This window comes from Saccostrea cucullata, unplaced genomic scaffold (genome assembly GCF_032062105.1).
Source record: "Saccostrea cucullata isolate Sc308-1 unplaced genomic scaffold, CSIRO_AGI_Scuc_v1 ctg1486, whole genome shotgun sequence".
Classification (NCBI taxonomy): domain Eukaryota; kingdom Metazoa; phylum Mollusca; class Bivalvia; order Ostreida; family Ostreidae; genus Saccostrea; species Saccostrea cuccullata.
This window is the reverse complement of record NW_026938932.1, coordinates 1-19,196: the sequence shown is the minus strand read 5'-3', so window position 1 is coordinate 19,196 and position 19,196 is coordinate 1. Positions and strand designations below refer to the sequence as shown.

At 32.3% G+C, this 19,196-nt stretch overlaps 1 protein-coding gene and 1 long non-coding RNA gene across 12 annotated transcripts in view; both read right to left on the bottom strand.

Annotated features, from left to right (window-relative positions):
• LOC134251852 (hemicentin-1-like) overlaps positions 1-6,920 on the bottom strand; it is a 73,790-nt gene extending 66,870 nt beyond the window's left edge. For 10 of the 11 annotated variants that reach the window (XM_062734273.1, XM_062734277.1, XM_062734275.1 and 7 more), the window contains exons 1-4: positions 6,826-6,920; positions 5,384-5,520; positions 3,475-3,612; positions 2,001-2,096 (exon numbers count right to left, since the gene is read on the bottom strand). In XM_062734273.1, the coding sequence (XP_062590257.1) occupies positions 2,001-2,088 (88 nt within the window). In that variant the 5' untranslated portion in view covers positions 2,089-2,096; positions 3,475-3,612; positions 5,384-5,520; positions 6,826-6,920. The remainder of the gene's footprint in view (positions 1-2,000; positions 2,097-3,474; positions 3,613-5,383; positions 5,521-6,825) is intronic. The other variant, XM_062734276.1, reaches the window with a different exon arrangement.
• Positions 6,921-8,737: 1,817 nt separating this feature from the next.
• LOC134251854 (uncharacterized) lies at positions 8,738-10,040 on the bottom strand. The gene is made up of 3 exons (XR_009988827.1): positions 10,012-10,040; positions 8,929-9,037; positions 8,738-8,844 (listed from the first exon to the last, which is right to left on the bottom strand). It is a non-coding gene; the product is annotated as an uncharacterized LOC134251854 (long non-coding RNA).
• Between the last annotated feature and the right edge of the window lie 9,156 nt (positions 10,041-19,196).

Genomic DNA, 19,196 nt, shown 5'->3' with positions numbered 1-19,196 from the left:
AAATATCTTCAAAAGGTGAATGATTCGTAATAGTGCTTGCTTTTTTACGAATTTGATGAAGTTAAACCATGTACTTAATCGTAAATTTTATTTACAACATGTACAGACAAGAATTATGTTTATTTTTGAAAAAAATTGCATTTCTTTTCAATCAACCCCACTGAGCTTTCAACCTTTGATATTTTCCCTGACCAAATAAAATGATCGACATGGGCCACGTGTGTCCAAGCATCTTTTACTGTTGAGTTAGCAATGGATTACATGACTTCTGAGATGCATTTTTCAATAAAAGTAAAATAGGATAATTCTTTCGACATGTGCACATTCCTGTAACGATAGCAGTAGTCAGGTAAATGTTTTTATCACTGCGTTTGATGCGTTTTCTCGACCTGCATGGTTGTTTGGTGTACATGTATGTATTCCGTGTTAGTTTATTTTCTATATTGCAGCAAATGCATTTAAAAAAATTAATTCTCGGTATAGTTTTATTTTTTGTTGAATTTTTACTTTTCAAACATGTATTTGGTCAGTTTATGGACTTCTAAAAACTTTGTTATCGGAGATGTGTACATGTCGACAGTCAAGCTAGAAAATCACTCAAGTGAAGCAATCGCACAAGGCTATATATAGCAGGTACAGGTGACCAAAAATTTTCAATTAAATATGGCGGAATCGAGGAAATATGGCGGACAAAGGCGTACAGGAATGTAGTAAGTCGTACAAAGATGAAAAATGATGGCTTTTTAAGAGTTCATGTCAGCTTTAATATAAGACTTATATTCAAAAAGAAAAGGCAAACAAGAACCTCTGGATTTGTGTGCCATGCTATAATGCATAATCTTAATATACACTGAGTACTCGTACGTCATAATTCAAGCATTATGCATGTTTTCACCAATGTTTTTTAAAATTAACGTGAAACGTAATAATTGAATTTTTCACTTTGTCATAGGATCATTTCTGGCTTATGATTTTTACATCATAATAAAATATAATGAATTGTACAAAGCAAAGGTTTATTTATTGAGAAGTACTACAATACTTAAATTGACTTTTTTTTCTTATTTCTTGTGGCAGTAATCATGGCTGATTACCGTATACACGTTTTTTTTCGCCCCGTGTTATTTTCGCCTTTTTGCACTTGCAAACAATTTTGCCCCGTATTAAATTCGCCCAGTTATAGTTCTGTTGTGTAATTTAAATTCGCCCCGTTTTAAATTCGACCAAAAATAAGAAGAGGGCGAAATGGGCGAAAATAAAACGGGGGCGAAAATTTCCCTGTATACAGTATTAAAACAAAATTGTATGAAAACGGATATATTTATGGTAGTCCGATCCTCAGGTTTATAAAATTAGGAGTTAAGTAATCAAAAATACTCATAAAAGTATCTCTGAATCCACAGAGTTATTTAAATTTATCCACAGTATTTCTTTAAAGTTGAAAATTAAAGTTAATCATGTTATATAGGGAAAATTGTCAAATCTCCAATATTTTGAAAGAAAAAGCGAATTGGAATATCATCTATGCATTTTCTAATTGCATATTGATCAATAAATATATTTTAGGTTAAAAAATGATAGATATCCAGACATTCAGAGAAATTGTCATGATTTTTATACTTATTTGGAATTTTTGTCTTCTATTTCCCTAATGTATTCTATATGACATAGTGTAAAAGGCTTTTGCTATCATTGCAAGACATCACAAATCATTTCTCATTTCATATCATGTTAATAAGCATTGGTGTCTAAGGCTGGATTCACGAAAATTTTATTTCTCTAAAACTGTATTATTTTTTCTCCTTTTACAGGGTACAAATGTCAACTTTTATAAGTCCTTTTGTAAGACTTCCAAAAATCTTTAATCTTATAAAGACGAATAAAATGAAAATTGTTGCGTGAAAAAATTTAATTTTCAAGCTTCATTTTGATGCATTTCAAATTAAATATTAATTTTTGGAGTTATCCTTCCTGGCTGAGGATGGGATATCCTTAATTACCGTTTTCACAGCTGCTTCCTTTATAACCACGGGAACATACACATGTTGAATTAATGCAAGTACCTCCATGCTGACAAGAATACGGCATTGCTTTTTCTAATAAATAAAGATAAAACAAATATGAATTACGTTTTCATATACACTGTAATTATTTGTCCATTATTTATAAACTGTCTTTGTTTGTCCCTTTTTCCCAATAATTAAAAAGAGAACACAACGAGTTTGACCGGTCGGCAGGGAATACTAACTCCTCCATGGCACCTGATCCCACGGCTAATGTTTAAGAGGACCGTGTTAGCTCTGCTCCTTAGTTGTATTGTTTTAACCAATGAGGTTAAATACTTTACGTTATCTCCATATATTCCATCAAGTGACCGCTTTGAAAATCTTATTATTTTTAAAATTGGGTGAGATAGTGCATTATTTCTTAAGCTTAGATGCAATTCTACGAGAAAATTATTATTTTCAGCAATTACCTAACACGTTAAAGGTAAAATAGTTTATTATGGCCTGTTTTTTTTTTACCTTAGAGGACAATGTTTCACATATCTAATGAAATATATGGAAATATTGAACAAAAATCAAGCTCAAAAGTTCATAAAACAAATCAAAATAGGAGCAAAGCAAACGCAGACCTAAAAAATATCAGAGGTGGAATCATGTACCATGGAGGAGTGAGCATTCCCTGCTGACATGCCACACCCACCGTGTGCTCTTTGTCATGATCGGGAAATAATCCGTCGTCAATTCATTGTAAAAAAAAATGGACTAACAATATAGTATGAAAAACGGCAGTTATCAAAAATACTCAAAAATAAATTGTATTTTCTGAAAAGGTCATTGTACAGTGTATCGGCCGTAGAACTTACAAAATGAATACTTTAAACAAGACAGCTGATATTTTTGTTTGTCAATAATTTACCTCGTTTTAGAAATTGTAAATACTTAGGATATGCTCTTTAAAAAAATTTCATTGTGTACTGTGAAATCACAAATTTTCGTAGGAGTTTAATTTCGTTGTTTTCGAGAACCATGAATTTAAGTCCATCATGTAAAGTAAAATTCCATTTTATATAACCACGCAAAGTTTTCTTATTTACGAAATCAAATCACCACAAACCCATACCCTCCAAAATTTGACCCTACACAAATATGTGACTTTGTTACTATTTTAAATCAAGTATTAGGTCTGAAGTATTTAATAATCATGGCATTTAGTCATCATAACTTTTCACAGTGATTTTCATTTTTCAAATTAATTTCTTATTACCTTTTTCACAAGGCTCAAGGAAGTTGTAATTTTTTTTTTAGTTTTTCCCCTAACCACAAAAATTATACCCGCTATATATGGTTTATATTGACCGGACAGATTCAAAAGTAGCTAGGAATATGGAAGTAACAAAAACAGATTTTCGGTTTGCATTACGTCTTTCAGTGATCTTAAAAAATAAATTTGTATCGTAAGTCAACTTACTTTTAATGTAAAAGGCCAAGACAAATCCGCTACCAGAATAGCCAAAGTCAGTTATGAAACGCACGTTCGCTGTTACGCCAGCCAATTGAATAGGAGATGAAGACTGCAATATGGTGTCTTCCTCCTGCTCACAAAAGTCTTCAAAATAAATGTTAAAGAATATGATCTATCAAGGAACCTATGTAGTATTTTCAGAATTATTTGATCAGTACAGAAGCAATAAACTGGGCTTAAGTGAATAAGACATCATTCAGGCAAGTACATGGCTGTTGTTGTTGTTATTGACATTTTTATTATTCAAATATTTGTTACTTAAAAAACAAGATGTGAAACACTGTTGTCCCCTTAAGGCAGCTTATGGCGAGAGTTAAATTTTCTCAAATGCACTACAAAGGTCAAATTCAAAAGGTCAAATGTGTTAGACCCAAAGAAAGGCCTTGCTTTAAAGAATACACCTGTGAAATATAAAAGCCCTAGTTCAAACTGTTCAAACGTTATGGCCAAGTTTAAGGACAAATGCAACGTGCCTTACCCACTAATAATTTTTCAAGATATTCTTAATAAAAGATTATAGTGTCATCAGATGTTCATAGACAAAAATCAGCATGTATTACTAGGGGGTTTTAAATGATATCGACTGATGGGTTTTTTTGGTGATTCAAAGAAAAATATATCAAAAATCCTGAACATATATTCTAGTTAATTCTTTCAGCCAAAATTGTTTTAGAAGGAACACCATACAACACCAAATATTATAGACATTAAAAACAGCACAGAGTTCCTCCAAGAACTGGAACTCTTCAACTCCATAGAAAAGGAGAAAAAAGTTCAAACTAAAAAAGTTGGTAAAACAAGATTAAGGTGGAAAGGTAAACATATTTATATCCACTGAAAGGCCTTCTCACAATGAATACACATGTTAAATATGATAGACATTGCTCCAACTGTTCCAAAGTAATTTTTTGTTAAAGTTGGTCAAATTCCAAGGTCAAGGCCAAGATGTTAAATTTGGTGATATCCAAAGAAAGGTCACAAGGAATACACTTGTAAAATATGAAAATCATAGCCCCACCCACTCAAAAGTTGTGGGCAAAGTTAAAGTTTTGGGGGACAAACATACAGACAGACAGCTAGACAGACATACAGGATAAAAACTATATATCCCAAAAACTTTGTTTACGAGGGCATAAAAGAAAAAAAACCAATTTTACTTAGATACCAAGATTTTTTATACTTTAAAGATAAAAAAGAATATATGTTACAGAAGCTAATCAGCATGTAATAATACATAAAGAATATATTTCTTTGAATGATTACATTGTTTTAAAATTGGTTTAAATGCTCTCTGGTTTTATTGAATATTTGCAAATAATAATACTCTGTCGAAATCGTAAATTAATCAAAAATATTTTATGTGTCATGGTTGCCTTTTCGAAAGGCGATATAATACCTTATTGTATCCATAGATTGATCCTAATAAACGTAATCATAAAATAAACCAGTTATTGTTTCATATGAAATTAAATGCAATTTTAATTTCCATTGGTTATTTTGTCTAGTAAAATGTTTTGCTAAATTTACATTTTACAAGAAAGAGCAAATAAATATCAAAAGAAGTCATTTGAAAATATTTCTTTAAAGTAAAACATAATACAAAGGAACATGTCAGATATATAGGATTACTTCCTGAAAAGATCTTTATTTTATTTATTTTACATTTGGCTTATACACATCTGTTTATCTCTAAACAAACTTGACATGGATTTTCTGAGTAGCTCAAACTAGCTAGTGAATATCACAATCGAAATTAATTATTGTGATGATGCGATTAAATAATCATGATAAGGGGTAACAAATATGTCCAGATTATTATATTTAAATGATTCACCAAAACAAAAAAATCACTTACCATTCAGATCATTTATCTTCACAAAATCAGTGCAGCTATCAAACCCCAACTCCAGATATTGGGACCGAAACTCAAATACTTAATGGGTATCTCTCTCAATAACAGCTGGTTCCACATTCCATAGACAATTTAAATTACTGAAAATAAAAAAATTATAAAGAGGGATGCTTCTCATACCTGTTGTGGTAAGATTTTTTTATATTATAGAATCGAGAAGACAATATTTTTTTCGCTTTATTTGCGATCATTTTTTAATTCGCAAAATATAATACACACAGAAATTATGTCAGCTATAATGTGACATAAAAACATTACCATTTTTAAAAAGTAAATCTTCAATCGTAAATAAATAACTACTCAAAATAAAAACGGTACGAATCTACCCTTTGTTTTGCAAAGTTTCCAACACGCAAAAAAAACGGATATATACGATATAGACCCTTTTCCTATTATATCAGTTCAATTTTGTATGGCAAAGTAACTTTTTAAAAATTTCAAAATGCGTTGGCAAACATAAGAAAATATTTATTCTTAAAATTTATTAAAATTAACAAACAATATTCATAAGAAAAATCTTTATCAGCTATTCCAACAGCAAATTGAAATTGGTTGAATAATTTAAATTTGTCACTATGTCTGACTCTTGAAATTTAGAGAAAACATTAGTTTTTATATTATATCAGCAATTAAAGTAACTTTCAAATATGGAAGAAGAGAGGGAAGAAATTGAAATGTGTTGTAAAAATATTTTGCTTCTAAAATTAGCAATTTAAATTTGTCACTTCTACATTAAATATTCCTTTTTATACCGTATATTCAAGTAGAGTGGCATGTGTGACTTTTGTTCTGTGAAAAAGCATTGACTCCTAGCGCCAATGTTCCTTGTATATATGCATTACTTTCTTTCTCTGAACAGTAGGGAAATTTCTCTACATGGTTTCCGAGGAAATGAAAATTCAAAGTATATCTGCTTAATTTATTGTTATATATTTAGATTTAAGAGATTTCGAAAATCATATTGTTCTTTCTTCATCACGTACTGCTTCAAATAGAAGTGGTAAACTGTTTGAAATCTATATTTTATATAAGGACTATATTTTTGGCGGAATGGTGACGTATGAAAATACCTTCTCTTCTGCTTCAAATCCATCCCTAAATAAATCAAATCTCTACATTTTGAAATTTCCCTTCTTAAATCTCTCCACCACAAGAAATTAAAGTCCTTAAAAATCCCTATTAAAAATTATAGTCCTTAAAATTTATCAGCAATACTTTGTCAATATTCATAGAGGCATTTTTAATGTATTTTGTGCAACTTGCATTATTTAATATATGTTATGGAAAAAATTGTAATAGATCATTTTGATATCAGAGGATCTGACCATTTTTTTTCAAAAGCGGATTGGTGACATTCCATTATTTCTGTACTCTTCTTTGATTACCTTTCATAATTGGATGGGAATTTAGGGGACATGACATATTTTGGTGTCTTCTCCGCCAACAGCCTTGTACCACTACTCGCGCAAGCAGAAGCTGTGAAAAAAATTAAAATGCTCGACTTAAACACTCATGTCATAATTTACATTCAGTTAGCTTCCGGAAGGATATATATTGAGTGCATTAAATTTGGATTTTGTAAATAGTATAGATAGTGTATTAACATTGCAAAAATTATATCTATTTGTTCTCCTTTCCACAGCCATAAAACGAAACTGGAACCCGCCTCCACTATGGGGAAAAATGGTCAACATAGAAAGTAGGACCTCAGATGTTCTAGTTTGTATAATGTCGCTACAGTATCCGTTAGTTTTGGGACAAGAGACACAGTTGTCGTTTTGTGCTGAGGTTGTTGCACCTTTAAGAAACATTTGTCTTGTGGAGTGAAGTATATAGAACAATATTTTATTACAACTTCATTTAGAAAATAAAATTTTCCTGAGGAACAGCTGAACATAATCATTTTGGGGGAAAAGATTTTAAACATGCTTATATCCATAGCATCAGTGGATTATAGTCATTTATTGTTCAGTTCTTAAAGTGAATATTTCAATTACCTTTCTTCAGTTTATTTTTTGAAATGAATTTTTTTTTGCAAATCGCGGAAACTGACACTTTTTTACATATTACGTATATTCATTATTTCTATCAAATGCATCTACCGATGATTATTTTTAGATATTCAATTTATAGAAAATGTGCTCAATTTCGTTTGAGATATTTCTTGTCTTAAAATGATATATTAATTTGTCTTTTGAGTACGCTTATCACAGTAATCAATTGAAAAAAAGTTCTGGGTATAAAAAATGTGGTGTGACCATGAAGGTTCATTAATTTTGTACTAAGAGAGGTCATTTTTTTCCAAATACTTACGGAAAATCTACGCGTTAAATTGGAGAATTTTTTCAATTTTAACCAATTTGAATATATGTATTCACATTATGATGCTTAGGTAGCGGTATCTAACACTAAGAATCATAAGGTGCTTAAAAGTAAACAAATGTTCTCTGTTTATTATAAGAACTCTATAATTCTTGGTTCAACAACTTACATGTATCACATATACTTTTAATTGGGTACTAACACAAAGCATATATCCCTGATACATAACCTCGATCATAATCATAAACACCTATTCATGGAATTCGAAGAAGAATTGATAAAACTGTCTTCTGTATATGTAAGACCCCAAAGTCCGATGGTGACACAAAATTCCGTTGATCTCGATAAACCCCGATGGTCTTCCCAAACCCTGATTATTTGTTGTCGGATACCAAAGTCCGATGTTCAAACCAAAGTCTTATTTCTCTTTTCCTATGAAACGCGCTGCGCCAAAGTGCGACGGTGCAGAGAAACAATCAAGATGTCAAACCTTGACACCGTTGTCCTGCATTCAAAAGCCATCATACCTGAATTCGTCCGCGCATTCAATATGATTGATTTTACTGATTGCTTGCACCTTCCATAGATCTCGCACACCACTCGACCGATTAGGATAAGTCCTTGCTTTACATCAACCGGAGAGATTTAGGGTTATTCCTCGAACACTAGTTAATCGAGTGATTACGGTTAGTCTCGCACCTATCCGATAGATTAGGGTAAGGTTTCGCATAATGTATTATTAGGGAAGTAGCACTATGATGCAGTAAAGTTAATTATTTTCCGCACCATAGAACTTGGCGTTTGAAACCATAGGGGTTTAGCGCAGACCATCGGACTTTGGTGTGTGACCGTCGGACTTTGGAGTTCCATTGCACTTTGGATCCAACATATATATAAGGTCAATTTTTTTACTAAATTTCTGGGGGTTTTTATTTCTTACGAAAGAGAGAAAGTGTATGTGTGTGTGTGTGTACATAACATAATATAGATCGATAGTTACATCAGCATCACACACCCATTTCTGATAAACCACTACAACATATCCTTTCGGTGCAGATATTTTCCAGGAACAGTTCTTGCCTCTGAAAGCATTTGACATTGATTGCATGTACTTTGAAAGACAAGTATGAAAAATTCTAGTTGTTAACAGATTGAAAAATTCTTACGCTTCATATCCTGTTTTCACCGGGTAATCGTCTGGGTAGGTAACTTTTCTCCCCAAATAAGGCTGAAGGATTATATCCACAACCCCATCGCAAGTTTGTACAGGCGAAACTGTCGACAAAATAGAAAGATTAATAAATTTATTTTTTGTCAAAATTTGTCTACTTACAATGTTAACTATTTACTAATTAACAATCATAACAAAAAAGTATATGACGAAGTAATTGGCCACATACTTAGCCTGAGAACATCGGCTAGAAAAAAACAGTTCAGTGTCGAAAAGTTTAGCTTACTTTAGCAACTTAAATTTACACTACATTATGATGTTTCGATATCAATATTACTTACCATGACATTGCTGTTCTTAGGCAGAAGAATTTAAAAGTTTTTCCTTTGTACTCATATGTAAAAAATCTTATCGCTCACCCTCCCACCCTAAATATGAAAAGATTTGAATCTAAACTACCTGAAGATATATACATTTCAATAATAGCACTAGTCATGACTCTCCTGTTCTCGAAAAGATTTTTAAAGGCATTTACCACATATATTTCTATTGGAACTCTGACCATTCCTGTGGCCCCGCCGTACATCGGCGTTTATGGGATGAACTTTAATCTAGAGTTAACAATAAAGCTTTCAAATAAATAAATGAAATTTTAACTTTTCTTGACCAGTTGTTCTTTAGAAAAGGATTTTTAAAAGATTGCAACCAAAATTTCACTATTTCCGAATTCTCTCCCCTTGAATGAAAGCGTGTCCATTCATTTTAACAAACATGAATTTCCTTCACTCAGTGATTCTTTGGGTAAATTTAGCTGAACTTGGCCCAATGGTTCTAGAGAGGAAGTCGAAAATGTGACAGACATAGGTCGGACGCCCTTTAATCAATAAAGTTCACCTGAGTCTTCGACTCAGGAGAGCTAAAATGAAATTGTAAATAAGATTAATGATATCTATCGATTTCTAGCTATTAAAAAAACTTTCCTTAACAAATTCAAACTGATAAATCTCGAATTTCTTAGAAAACTAGTGAAGAAAAATCTTACAATAAAGACATAATTTGTTTTTGAACAGAAACTTACCAGAAAACAGAATAAACAGGAAAACTGTAATAAGTTTCTTCATTTTCCTACTTCTGTAAGTCTAGCAAAAAGTCAAAAATAGAAAGTGATATAAGTATGTGAAATTAGGTTTAAGAGAGCGACTTCAGTACAGACATGTCAATAAAGTTAGCGATGAATCAAAATTAAAGCATCCATTAGTTTTATATATGGAATTAGAAAGATTTGGGTAAATTCTGAATTCATTTTAAAAGGCAAATTTGATATTTCTTTTTAAATAAAACCGTTTGACGCATGTCCGCTTTCGTGCTTGTATTTTCTTTATTATCATCATTATAAGGCCACTTTCAAAATATTTAAAGTTAATGTCTTCATTGTTCACACGTTAACACCGACCTATAATCAGACTTCATTAGCATTTCATTTTACAAGACGCTGAATTCTAGTCGAATCGAAACAAACCATAGTTATAATTACGTGTTGAAAACCTAGAAGTAGCAAATGCATTTTGTGCAAAAAAGGGTAATAAATATACACACAGAAAAGATTTTTTATTTGATACTAAAGACTATGCTCTTGTGATTTCAAAGAAGTTCTACCATAGAAGTCTGAGAAGAGGAAGAAAGAATGTAAGATATATATGTAGGTGATTTAAAGCATTGTACATACTAGGTATGACTTCAGACAGTTTAGTTTAATCAAATCACTATTGTTCTATACAAACTATTGCAAGATCCTTCCTTATTGTTTTTATTCATAGTTAGTATTTTTCACATTTCGTAGTATGCATAAAGAATACAAAAATATACTCTGGGAATGTTTTGTAAAAGAGAAGTTTTAAGTACATGACTGGGAGAGCTTATTTCATTGTTATGAATGGTTTCATTGTTTGACTTGATAAGCCGAGTTTGTGTTTAATACTTATTGTCATACTACATCCCAATTAAAATTACATCGTATAAAAACTGCTTCATACATGCACGTATCCACGAATGCACGAAGCGGGGATGCAGCAAATTCGGTCTATCATTTAGTCAAATATGCTGACAGACGTTTTTTACACTTATTGTTAGATCATTATTTATATACTGCATTGTCGTCGGATGTGTTATATTCCAATTAATGATAATCTGCACGGTTGTAATTGGTCGGCAGTAGATGCCCACTCCTCGATGAAACGATGATCACACGAGTGATGTTTTAGGGATCCTTGTTTGTTCTGATCTTACTCTGTGTTCAATGGACTTTTAAGCTTTACTGTTCGTTATTTCCGTATATTTCACGTACGTTTGTAATTTTTTTTCTCAAAGTAATCTTGTTAGCTGAACTTTTACTTATATATTTAATATATATATTTTGTACAGAAAAAAATATGGGCGATTTTTGATTTTAAACATGATTTTCAGGTGGATTAAACTTGGGTAGTATTATTTGATTTTTTTTTAATGTTTACTTAACTGGCTGGTAACTTTAAGGGGAAAGAAAAACTTAGGGGATAGAATGGTAATAGACAACGATTTGTAGACGTACTGTCTTATTTAACAATGATTTTCCATGAAATTATCTATGAATAAAAGTCCATTAGTATTGTACACATTTTTTTAAACATTTATTGAATAAATGAAAAAAAAATTCTACCACCGTACTGATTTCACCTTCCCTAACAAATTTTGGTAATTTACAGATTAAAGACCATGTAAAGTAATACTTGAAAGAAAGAAATAAATATGACATTAGATTGCTTCTGATGAGACCTTCAAAACCTAGGTCTAGTGTCATGGTAGGCGTTGCCACTATATAGAACCTTCACTGCTCCATGGCCCTGAGTGACGTGTAAAAAATTTTAATTTTCAAGCCTGACTTCTCTGTATACGAGAAAAATTGTTGAATGGGACATATAGAGGATATTCAATGTTTTGTAGTTGAATATGGAATTTATTTCAGGAGTGGGACAGGATTTTCTTTATATCTTCACGAGTGCGAAGCACGAGTGAAAGTATCAAAAAAATCCTGTCTCACGAGTTAAACAAATTCCATATTCACTAAAAAATATTGAATTTTCTGTTTATTACATTTTCTTTGATTTTCCCTTGGCCTATTTGTCTTTTTGTATATATACAGTCAAAGGCTACATGACGTCATAGTTGAGCGGTTGAGATGTCATAGCTATGTGATATACGAGATTGAAAACAGTGTAAACATAAATTTTAGCAACATATTTGGGGGAACTTTGGCAGTCTAATTCTATGTCAAAATGGTTTATTTACTCTCTCTATATATTATAACAGTCCAAGGAATATTTTTACAACACTCTTCGTTATGGTAAGGTAAATCGAGAGTTTTACCGCATTTCTGATATTTGTCACACTGTGACAGCACTTTGATATCCTTTCACAATGTCACACAATGTAAATTACAGACAGGTTAGAAATGTAATAAAAACTAATATACAATTAATCGAGCATTATTTTACCCTTACGCATACTGCTTTTACAGGCACCACGTCTACTATCAAAGATGCAGGTTTATGTTAAAGATTTGCTTAACCTAAGTTTTTGTGGCTATCCATATCTATAAGAATATAAAATATATTATCTCGGGCAGGCATTTTAATGCATCAATTATTATATATGTGTTCAAAATAGAGGTTTGTTATTTATATTTTTAAATTGGAGCAGGAGCTCTAGTTTTTGGGCTCCTTATCTGGAGCTTTTGTGTAGATATTTTTGGTTAAGGTTCATGTTATTAATTACAATCAGTACAAAAAGCACATTTTCTGTACGTGTATGCATTCTGCAGAGAACAGAACTTCCAACAAAATGTATGAATTCCATGGGTACTAATTGTCCTCTTTTATTAGTCAACCCTTTTTATATTTTTCTTTTTTTTTAGAAACCCCACTTATCATTCGCTGAGGATGTGAATTCGTGAGGGTTACCTATCAATATCACGATCACCTAGTTATCACGAAATTAATCATAATTCCAAAGTAAATTGCATGACGTTGAATAACGAATACATACTCCTTCATGGCACCTGATCTTATTTCTGTTTGTTAAAGACGTCCTTGTTGGCTCACTCTCAATTTTTTATTGGACTTTTTGTTTAATTGAGTGTGATTATCTTTTCTTCATATACTGATTAGATTGATTTTTTTAAATAGTCGAATTTTCTAGGAAGAATTACATCATGTACCTCTAAAGAAAAAACATCAACTTTAGTAAAAAAGATATATTCAAGATCGATTTAATCTTTTTTTTCTTTTTTACATTAACAGAACTTGGTGATGCAATGATTTTTTGATTCTTTTACGGAAAAAAGTTAAAATTTTAGTAGAAAAAATATTGTCTCTATTTAACATTTTTTTTAAATACCTGGTAAAATATTCATAAAATATTTATAATGTAATAGAAATGTAAACATATCACTAAGGTTCTGTAACCCTGCCAAGTTTCGCCCAAATCAAGGAAGAAAGTTTTCCATCGTATCATGATTGAAATAACTAGTATTATTTTCCTTCTTTCTTAAATGTGTTGCTATTTGAAATGCTTCCAATATTATTTTTTTTAATGATCTTCCGGCTTATCTATATCTATGTTGGTCTATATCTATATGCATAGCTTCTTAATTCGTCCTTGTGTTACACATTTTGAGGCCTAAATAAATAACATCGTCTTAAAACATAATACATATTCCTGTTTGTTATGGCGAAAGAAAAATCATTTTCTTAAAGGGAAACCTGATACATGTCTTTCTGATACAACTTCTGAAACGATTTTATTTATTAGTATATAAACACATTTGTCGATAAAGTTTTTGAATCTTTATAAATGATCTTTTATTACAAGTCACAATTTTGTTATCCAAATTGGTACATTGAAATTTTCAGTGATTTTTTGGAAAATAATATTTCGTACAAAATTGTTAAATTTCATATAAAGCAAGGAAAATCTAGCTGTGTATATTCGAGGTATTAAGGATCTAGGTGTGTGTGTGTAAAAAAAAACTTTTAAATCAAAGCATGTCCCTTCTCCCTTAAAAAACAGAAATTTTTATTCGAGTAAGAAAAAAGTTGTAGAAAATTATCCTGTTGTAACAATTTCAGAAAAAGAAATTTTCCTGATACTTTACTTTACATAGTTTTTTTTAAGGTTGGCATTCTAGATGTACAAAAATCTTCGCCGAAAAAGATCTAGGTGGAGTTAAGTATAATCAAACTGACTTACATTTAGACATCAAGTGTTCTGTAGGAAATCGGAGGAGGAAAACAACAGAGCTCAAGTGTTCTGCACAGCCTTCTTGATATATATATCTTTATGTCTTTCCTTGTACTCGGATAGAACAATTTTCACTGTCATGTCAACAAATAGTCCTACTGTAGCCCTGTTATGATTTCAATTCTTATTTACAAAACACGTTTAGCAGAACGCTAACAGTAATCGATCTCTAAAAATAAACAGTAATGAGAACAGGGAATAAAACATTAAGTCCTGGTAATTCCAGTGTTGGGATCAGGTACCTAGGAGGAGTAAGCATCCCCCGTTGACCGGTATCACCCGCCGTGCATCCTATCTATTTATTTGTTAAATGGAATATTCCGTAGACAAATTCAGTACATAAACAAAGGCCTTACAATTGGTCATTTTGGAACGATATCAATCGAGATCAGAGATCAATTGTTACTACTAAAAACCATTTAAGACTTGGTTCTTTATCTCTATCGTCGATTTCGAAGATATCATGATGATATCTTATTGTATCGATATCAATCTTGATCTATGAAAATTATTTTATTTCCCAATCACGACAAAGAGCACACAGTTGGTGTGACCGATCGACAGGGAAAGCTCATTCCTCCATGGCACATAATCTGAGGTTTTGGAAGTCTGTGTTTGCTTTGCTCCTATTTTGTATTGTTTTATGGACCTTTGACCTTGATTGATTGATTGTATATTATTTTACGTCCCTCTCGAACATTTTTCACTCATTTTGAGACGCCATCACTTGTCGATAAAGAGCTACACATTCTGTCCTATACTCGGCCCTCTGGGCCATTGAGCAGTGAGGGATCTTTTTCGTGCCAACACCTACTGCGACACGGAACCTCGCTTTATACGGTCTCATCCTTAGGACCGGTCTCCACGTCGCACAGGGGAATTCGAGCACGCGACGTAAGGATCAACTCCTTACTTCGCGAGTGTAGAGCATACGTTCTAACCACTGCGCCACGCGGGGCTTGATCTTGAATACTTATCTTCTTGAATCGTTATCGTCATATGTTTTATTTCAAGTTGAGATGTAACATTATTATACAAGGCAATTAGCGATGTCGATGTTGATTCGTTATTGATAAGAATATAGTGATAATAAACCGAGGAAATGGGGTTGTTATTGTCAGGGGTGAATTGGGGTAAGGGTAAAGTTTTAGGTTAGGATAAACTCTAGTTAAATAAGAATTATGTTTCGATCTCATCGATATCGATGATAGGGCAAACTTAACAATCAGAAAGTATAATTTGTCGAAATGCGCATCTGGTGCATCAAAATTGGTACTTTGTAACATGAATATTGTCCTCCTGGGTCGAGGCCTCTGCTGGTCGATCGTGTGCCCCCGAGGGTCTCTACAGCCCGGTAGCTATAAATACTTCGTTTCTCTCTTGAAAATACGGACATATTTATTTGCTGTGGTTAAATTAAGAAATATATTTAAAAAATTATTTTAACATGCATTATATCTCCATAATGCATAAACTCTGGTCCTTCCACGAAATATGCTCCAGTCTTTAATTCGCCTTTTTTCAGCTCTTCAATGTTTTTGAGCGCCACTGAACAAACATAATTTGGCGAAATGCACATCTCTCGTGCATCAGAATTAGTACAATGTAAAATTTGTATTATATGATTCACGTTAACGTTTATTAGTCAACTATGAATTTTGAATACTAATCAAGTTTGACAATGAATAGAAAAGTTTTTTAAGGTAGGCAAAAAGGAGAAAATGTAAAAGTTTTGTTGAAGTCATAGCAATGCATGTATTTCATCTTTTGTTTAGCTGCATTTATAAAAGATTGTGGGATTACCAAAATCGAAAAGTCGGGTAAGTTGTTTATAAATAAAGTTGTCTTTTTTAATTAATTTACTAATTCGGCATGTGGAGGAAATTAACAATAATTCTTTAAACTTCATCGATATCTTAATGTTGTGCAAAGACACGGGAAAAAGATTTCTTTTTTCATTCATATTTTTGAGAACATAAAAACAAGTCTCCTTATAATGGCATACCAATTAGTCCCTTGAAATTCCATCCGATCGTAGGAAGACAGGTCTCCAAAGTCTTGACTTTATAGATATATCAATGAGGAATCCCAGCATTTTTATAACATCGGCTTCAGGGACATTGTATCCAGAATGTATTGTAGCGGACAAATAGCATTATATGAAAATTTAGGAGTTTCATTTTATTAAGGAAGAAGATGTTTATGCTGCCGTAATGTCATTTTTATGAGTGGGAAACACTCTCAGGCACAGTACTGAAAATAAACACTGAATTATATTCAACAGTTCTGAATATGATTACAATCTTTGAGGCTTTTAAGTGACAAGAACACTAACATTTTTTTGCTTTTTCAATCAATGAACAAGTGAATTCAATTAGTGAATTAGTGAATTCATTTAGTGAGCTCATTGCTCACAGTACCTAGCTCTAGTTTATTTTATAATATTTAATTTTAGTTGTATCAAGGCATTTGATTGGTTAAAAGATTTAGTTTATATCATATAACATGAGTTGGCTACGTCACAATGAGTTACGTCAAAACGGTATTACTCCGATTGACGTTACTTATAAAATAAGTTCAATTTGAAGCCGTTTTCGGAGGAAAATTTCTCTTATTGTCAACACTGAAATTAAATTATAAGGAATGAGGCTTATTTTAACCTCTTTACACGATATAAATGTATTTCTTTGCGTTTTTACTCCGGTATAATAATTATTCTCCGTGAGTTAAATTTCGTATCTATAGAAACTGGTTTTTCATGCACGAGCAATTTAGCGCTCACTATAAATACTTTTACCGGGGAATGTTCGATTAATGCGACGTTCTTTACAAAGAATCGCAGGTTGTTTTGTGTCTTTTGCTTTCCCTGGCCTCCCAGCTCTTGCATTTTTTATTTTGTAAAATTTAGGCGTTTGAATTGTATGTTTTGAATAAAAATGCCATTTGTTACGAACACAACAGTCTTACAGTATATTCTTTTGCTTTGTTTTTTCTTTAGCAAATTAGTCAAGAAAATATTTATTTTCGGAGGAGTGAAAGGAGGGAGATTATAATATAACTTGGGTCAGTTTACGCTTTAAGTTATGTTATATTGTATAAAAGAGGTTAAAATTCAATTCTTATATTAATTGAAGCATTTGTAAAATTGTTACGTCATCATTTTCAACGTATCATCTATCATTCAACATGTGTTTTGTTGCTTATTTGAAAAAAGGCTTTTTTAGGTCATCTGAGTAAACTCAGGTGACCTATTGCTATCCGTTTTCGTCCGTCGTCGTGCGTTAACATTTGAACATTTTCAGCTTCTTCGAATTCTCTGCAACCACTGAACCAATTTCAACCAAATTTGGCACAAAGCATTTATGGGTAAAGGGGAACAAATATTGTGAATTTCATGATCCCTGCCCCACTGGGGCCTGAGGGATGGGGCAAAAACCACTAAAATCAATGCAATCTTTAGAAATCTTCTTCTTTACTCCTGGACATCAGGCAGTCAAACTGTTTGCATGATTGTAATCAGCAGTGAGTCCTCTACCAAAATTGTGAAATTCATGGCCCTGGGGTCAAGGGTTCTAGTGCTACGGCGGAGCTAAATAAGTATATAGTGAAAATACATTATTTCTTTGAAAATCTTCTTCTCTGCTCCTGGGTATTAAATAACCAACTAAGTGCATAGTTATGATGAGCAAGAGTGCCTCTAACAAAATTGTGAATTTTATGGCCTTGGGGTCAGGGGTTCTGGTGTTATTGCGGCGCTCTTTTGATTATATATTGAAAATACATGAATTCTTTGAAAAAATTCTTCTCTGTTCCTGGGTATTAAATAAACTAACTAAGTACATAGTTATGATGAGCAAGAATGCCTCTTCCAAAATTTTGAATTTTATGGTCTCAGGGTCAGGGGTTCTGTTGTTAGGGCGGGGCTCTATTGATTATATAGTGAAAATACATTAAATCTTTGAAAATTTTCTTCTCTGTCTCTTGGTATGAAGCAGATGAACTACCTATATAGTTATAATGAGCAAGGACCCTAATCTTGCAGAATTGTGAATTTCAAGGCGTCAGGGGTACCATAGAGGGGGGGGGGTAATCAAATATTTTTGAAAAGCAAGGATACCTTTTCAAAAATTGTGCAGTGTGTGGATCTAGGCCTAAGGGTCAGGGGTTCATGTGTGGTAAGGGCACTATTGATCATTGCCGAATATTAATGATTAGTTGAAATGCATTTTTTGTTCCCTATTGTTTTGAAATGCATTTTTGTTCCCTATTGTTTCTTGCCTATGGGTATTAAGTAACCAAGCTAAGCAACTGCTCAGCATATTGTTATGATGATCAATGGTGCCTCTTTCAAAATTGTGAATGCTATAACATCTGGCTTGAAACATGAATCAAATTCAATAACTGGAAAGTTGTTGCATAATGCTCAGGTGACCTATAAGGCCCATGGCCCTCTTGTTATACCAAATATAAGCCAAAGTGGTAGAAAAATTCAATGAAAAAAAAATTGAAGGGACAATTTCTTGAAGGTTAATAGCATTTAAGATATCCATAGCTTAAAAAATATATAAACATTTAGCGAGCGATTTACAAAAAAAGAGTGCACAAGAATCTCAAATGCACTTTAGGCCTCCCAAGATTAAGCTTCTTTTTCCAACGTTTGGGCCTTCGTCGTATCCAAACAGTACAGCCAGGTCCAGAGAGGGGGGTAAACAACTAGAATTTTGTAGATCAATGCATTCCCGAATGGACATTTTCCAATTAATCTTAGACCAATCAACTTTTCTTTAAGACATATGTACATACTTACATCCAAGCCCCTTTACTTTCAAAATGATTGCATGTCTTAGTTTAATATTTGCAAAATGATAACTTTAAACAACACTTTAGTTGAAAAGCTTTACAATTTAATAGTATATCAAGTTTTATAAT